Source organism: Bubalus kerabau, chromosome X (assembly GCF_029407905.1).
Source record: "Bubalus kerabau isolate K-KA32 ecotype Philippines breed swamp buffalo chromosome X, PCC_UOA_SB_1v2, whole genome shotgun sequence".
In the NCBI taxonomy this organism is placed as follows: Eukaryota; Metazoa; Chordata; class Mammalia; order Artiodactyla; family Bovidae; genus Bubalus; species Bubalus kerabau.
This window is the reverse complement of record NC_073647.1, coordinates 51,290,569-51,295,524: the sequence shown is the minus strand read 5'-3', so window position 1 is coordinate 51,295,524 and position 4,956 is coordinate 51,290,569. Positions and strand designations below refer to the sequence as shown.

The following is a 4,956-nucleotide window of genomic DNA, read 5'->3' as shown; positions in this document are numbered from 1 at the left end:
GTGAACTCATTGTGGTGGAGTTGAGGAGAGTATGTGGTTGCCACCACTTGCTTCTTTCTGGGACCGACCAACCAGTAGCACTAGCCAGAAGACCACAAAGCCAGAAGAGGGGGGAGGATGGGGAGCATCAACTCAGGCAAGGCCAATCATCCCCCTATGGACCCCATCTTCTGGGACGGATAGTCACCAGGGGCCCATCTGTCCCCTGGGGTCTCTCTTGGTGTTAGTAGACCCGGGACTCGCCAGGGCCTGGCCCTTCAGCAGAAACCAGCCACAGGCCTGCACATTGTTAGTGAGGGGAGTGGAGCCAGGGGCATATTTGTCAACCCATCCAGGGCCTGGTCCCCTGAAACAAGGGGCCTGGCAGCAGATGGGAGACTTTGCAGGCAACCTGAAACAAACTTTTCTGTACTTTCAGACAAGAGACAAGCTGGGGATCCCATCTCCATCCCCATGCCCCCTCCCCCACACTGGGCCAGGGCTGACTCTACACATCACCTCTGTGACATCATGAAACAGTTAAGGAAGCAGGCCACTTAATTGGCTGCCTGTCCCATGACCCAGATTCTAGAATCTCCAGAGAGTATTTATGGGGCACCTCGACCCTGGTCTGAGGCCCGTTTGCCCTGAGCATTCACTGCTTGGGCAGATAATGTTCCTGAGCTAGACTGGCTCCATGGATAGTCATAGTTCCCACAAGGCAGTGCTGCTGGCCCCATCAACTGATGGGGAGCCCACAGCAGGCAACCCCTGTGATTCCTCCCCAGATCCAAACGTGGATTCAGGGGAGGCTTTGGAGAAGCAGGGTGACCAACCCAAGAGCCCAGATCTAGGTGTGCATGACAATCTGCTCCCACAGGGCCCGAACCCAGAAGTGGCCAACGAAGAAGAGAACAACACTGTCCTTGGGCTGTCCTTTCCCAGGAAGCTCTGGAGGATCGTGGAGGATGCGACCTTCACCTCTGTGCACTGGAACGATGAAGGAGACACAGTGGTCATCGAGGCAGATCTCTTCCAGACGGAGGTCCTCCAGCACAGAGGTGTGGACCAGATCTTCGAGACAGATAGCATAAAGAGCTTCATCCGTGAACTGAACCTGTACGGGTTCAGGAAAATCCGCCCTTCGGGTTGCTGTGCAGGGAAGAAGAAGATGATGGTAACGTAGACAGACCTTCTGGGGAGACTAGATTAGATGAGCTGAGTGCTGGACGGGTTTCATTTCCCAGAAGAACATTGTTCTCATGATAGGATGGGTAAAGAAAGAGGAGAATGTGCAGGGTTTGTCGTGTTCCACCACCCCCACTTAAGATCCACAGGGGTGATTCCAGACCCTGAGGGGCCATTTGATGTCAGGGAGGGCCAGTAACAACTTAAGCGAGGACAGCCCCAGAGAAGCTCTAGGGAGTGACATGCTAGGGCCACATAACCTACTAGAATGAAGAGACCTTGTCTCCATACTTAGGCATGGCCTGAACAGTTGTGCGGAGGAGGGCAATGAGGAATGGCTCTTCTCCCCTCTCATGACTAAAATGATTTGTTTCCTTTCAGATCTATCGCAACTCCAATTTTCAGAGAGACAAGCCTCTGCTCCTGCAGAATATAAAGAGGAAAGGTGACCCCAGAACGACTTCTCAGCCTGCCACTGGAACAACAGCAACCCCAAAGAGAAAGAAGCAAGTGGTGGCAACCACATACTCTCCTCAACTCCACCACAATGAGTTCACCAAAGAGGGTGGCAACAAAGTCCAGGAGGGAATGCCAACTGCTCACAGAACCCTCAGCCAGTGCTCATTTGTCTTCTCTGACTTTGGGTCTATGGGAAGTGTAGCCAGGCAGGCTGGGGGAAACCATCTCCCCAGTGAGCAGGGCAGCCCCAGTGGAAAGGGCACATCCAGCAATGCCACATCTGTGCCCCCAGCTACTGCTGGAAAGGACAGCCCAGGGGAACTGCCTGAGAGTGCCCTGGTGTACCCAGATTATGAATCGGTGATGACTTTGTACAACACCTGTTACTCCATCCTGATGGCGGGCCTTTTAGTCATGGCCCCAGACGAGGCCTCTGAGTCAGAGGAGGAGCAGGGAGATTCCTCAGATTATGAGTGTGCCCTCTGTGAGCAGGTCAAGAACAAGCCCAATCCCTGAGCTGCCAGATCCCTAGGGATACTCAAAAGCACTCTCTTGTAATCAAAAATAGATTTCTGGCTCTATTAAAGTAAAGCAAAACTTCACTGGAGTAAATAAACAAGGGAGAACTGCGAATCTGTGTTCTTTCTATCTGTCCATTGTATTCACACATGGCCCAGGGTGAGCCAGATCAGGCTGGAAACCCTTGCCCCAGACAGGCTTCAGTCCGGTCCCCATGGTCCCCTTTCATCTGAAACAGTAGTATTTCCCAGGCTCATCCAAGGGTCTGACCCATGAGCCGAGTGCTGAGGCAAGCTCAGGACAGACTGGTCCCTGAGCCTTGCATGCCGCTCAGCAGACGGCCCAGCTGGGCTCCTGACCTTGGGGGGGGGGGTGTCACCTTCCATGCACCCTGCAGCAGAAAGGGCTCCTCCTGGGTCCGCCAACAATGCCACAAGTTTCTGATCAGCAGCTGAGCATCCCAGCTCCCGATCCAGGGCCCCCTCCCCACTCTTGGCCAAGAGGCTGACTGGAAAGCAGGGTCACCCAAACCACCAAGTGCCTTGCAAACACATTACCCCAAAATCAAAGACAAGTACAAAGTTTCCTCAAGGTGAACACCAGCCCTTGTCACTCTGCCCTCACAGCTGTATTTAGGAGCCTGTCTTTGGACATGAGGCAACCAGGCACCGCATCCAACACACACACTTTGAGAGCCAAGGGACACTTTACAGGAGGGCAAGGGTCACATGCAAGGAAACATCACAGCCCGTTTCTGGGCCTGTGGGCCTCTCTGCCTGCCAATGCACAGCCTTGCCCCCAGCCTTCCCCCATCACCCCCTGGACACTGTTCCAACATCGGGCAGTTTGGACCAGAACAGAGAGGGAAAAACACTGATAAGTTTCTTAACAACACATTTCTTTCAACGACCCAGACCCAGCAGGGCCATAACGAGTGGCAATGTCATCATTTCATAAAGGTCAAAGTCCCGGAGTCTCTAGCTGAGTCCAGAGCAGCATCGTGTGAGGGGAGTCCCTGCCCCCGGCCCCGCACCAAGTGGGCACCACAGTGCGGGGCCAATTCAGACAAAACCAGATGGGCAAGTCCAGAGAGCAGTGGTGACTGCATGGTATCACCATGTGCTGGTCTCTAGGTCACTCTCCTCTCGAGAGCCTAGTCTTGACAGGCCTCCTGCCCAAAGGGGATCAGGTGCTCGAGAATGTCCACCTGGAAGATGTCCTCCCCACCTCCCCCCTGGGATGGGCCGCAACAGCCAGTGAGGGTAGGCGAGAGCAGTCATGTTACTTCTATTGCAGTTCGGGTAGCAGGGCTTGATTCTCCAACTCCCCCACCTGGTCAAGATCTAGGTTTTATGGGCACAGCAAAGTGTCCCCAATGACTATGAGACCTGTGTGCAAAGACAGGACACAGAATGAGAACAAGGTCATTCAAAGTTGCACTTGCTTGAGACTAAGACCATATCATGGAGGAAACCCAAGGTGAACTGGGTCCTCTGGCTGAGCATTTCAGATGGGCTCACCTCAGCAAAGGGAACTCAGGGCGAGGCCAAGCAAGAGAGGGAGAGAAATGAAAGGGAGAGGACTGGTACTCCACGAAGCCACCAGGCCATGGGAAGCTCTCAGTTTGCCCACTGCAGGCCGCAGGGACAGAGCAGGAGGGCCCCAGTGGGGGACAGCAGACATCAGGTAAATCACAAAGGATTTACCAGCAGACAGGTGTTGCTGTGGGGCCTCACCCCTGGGGAGTAAGGGGACTAGCTCAGGCCTGGCTGCAGGCAGTGTGGGTATGGAACCCAGGCTGGGTGCTTTACTGCCTCTCATGGTCTCTGCCGGGCACACAGACACATGTGGGGATACAAACACAGACAAGTGCCACGTGCAGACCTGGACCCACCTCTGCCTCAGAGCACCAATGGGGACTGAGGCCCAGAGAGGCGGTAGGCACCTCGGGCCATCATGTCCCAGCCAAGGGTTCCTTGCTGCTCCTCTGAAAAAACCTCAGCCCCACCCACCCCACCAACTTGTTCAACAGAAAACAAACAAGGACAACCTGGCTGGGATCCAGGGCAGTATCGGGGCCATGGAGGCAATGCGGGGCAGGGTGTCACTTGCCTGCAATCAATCCACAGCCAAATTTGTCCCCATCCTGCAGCAAGGCCTGGATCTGGGTGGATATCATTGCCGGCCTCTGCTCCAGCATCTCCCACCAGGCCAAGTTCTCCCAGTCCCAGTGTGCAATGTGGACGGCCAGGGTACACTGCCAGTGGCCACATAGCATGGGCCACCACCACATCTCCAGGGTCTTGACACCGTTTAAGACGACACCCACATAAGGCTGTCCAAAGGACAGATAGCCGAACTTCATCTCCCAGGGCTCCCAGGGCCTCATGTGGCTGAAGAAACACAGAATCACAAAGGCCACAAAGGCCAGGAGCCTGACACAGTGGCCTCCAAGCTCACAGTCCTGGGCTGGACTTCAGCCCCACGTGCCCGAGCACCCTTTAATCCTGCTGACACAGAATGCAGGGTATCAGAGAGGGCTGATTCCTTCCATCCGTCTCCATGTGGGCCACTGATAGGGGGTTGCTGACCAAGAGGACCAGTCCATCAAATGAAGTCCATGGCCCGGTGGGTTCCTGGAGTACCAGCCCTCTCCCTTTCATTTCACTCCCTCCCTCGCTTGGCATTGCCCTGAATTCTGCCATAAGGGTGGTATCATCTGCATATCTGAGGTTATTGATATTTCTCCCGGCAATCTTGATTACATTCATCCAGCCCAGCATTTCACATGATGTACTCTGCATATAAGTT

General features: G+C 54.5%; 1 protein-coding gene and 1 pseudogene across 1 annotated transcript; one reads left to right on the top strand and one right to left on the bottom strand.

Moving 5' to 3' along the window:
• Nucleotides 1–676: 676 nt before the first annotated feature.
• On the top strand, nt 677–2,142 carry LOC129638465 (heat shock transcription factor, X-linked member 3-like). Its single transcript, XM_055562915.1, has 2 exons — nt 677–1,156; nt 1,549–2,142. Exons 1-2 carry the CDS (start codon nt 677–679, stop codon nt 2,140–2,142), a joined length of 1,074 nt encoding a protein of 357 aa, XP_055418890.1.
• Nucleotides 2,143–3,298: 1,156 nt separating this feature from the next.
• LOC129640020 (EOLA-like protein) lies at nt 3,299–4,510 on the bottom strand (annotated as a pseudogene).
• Nucleotides 4,511–4,956: the final 446 nt, after the last annotated feature.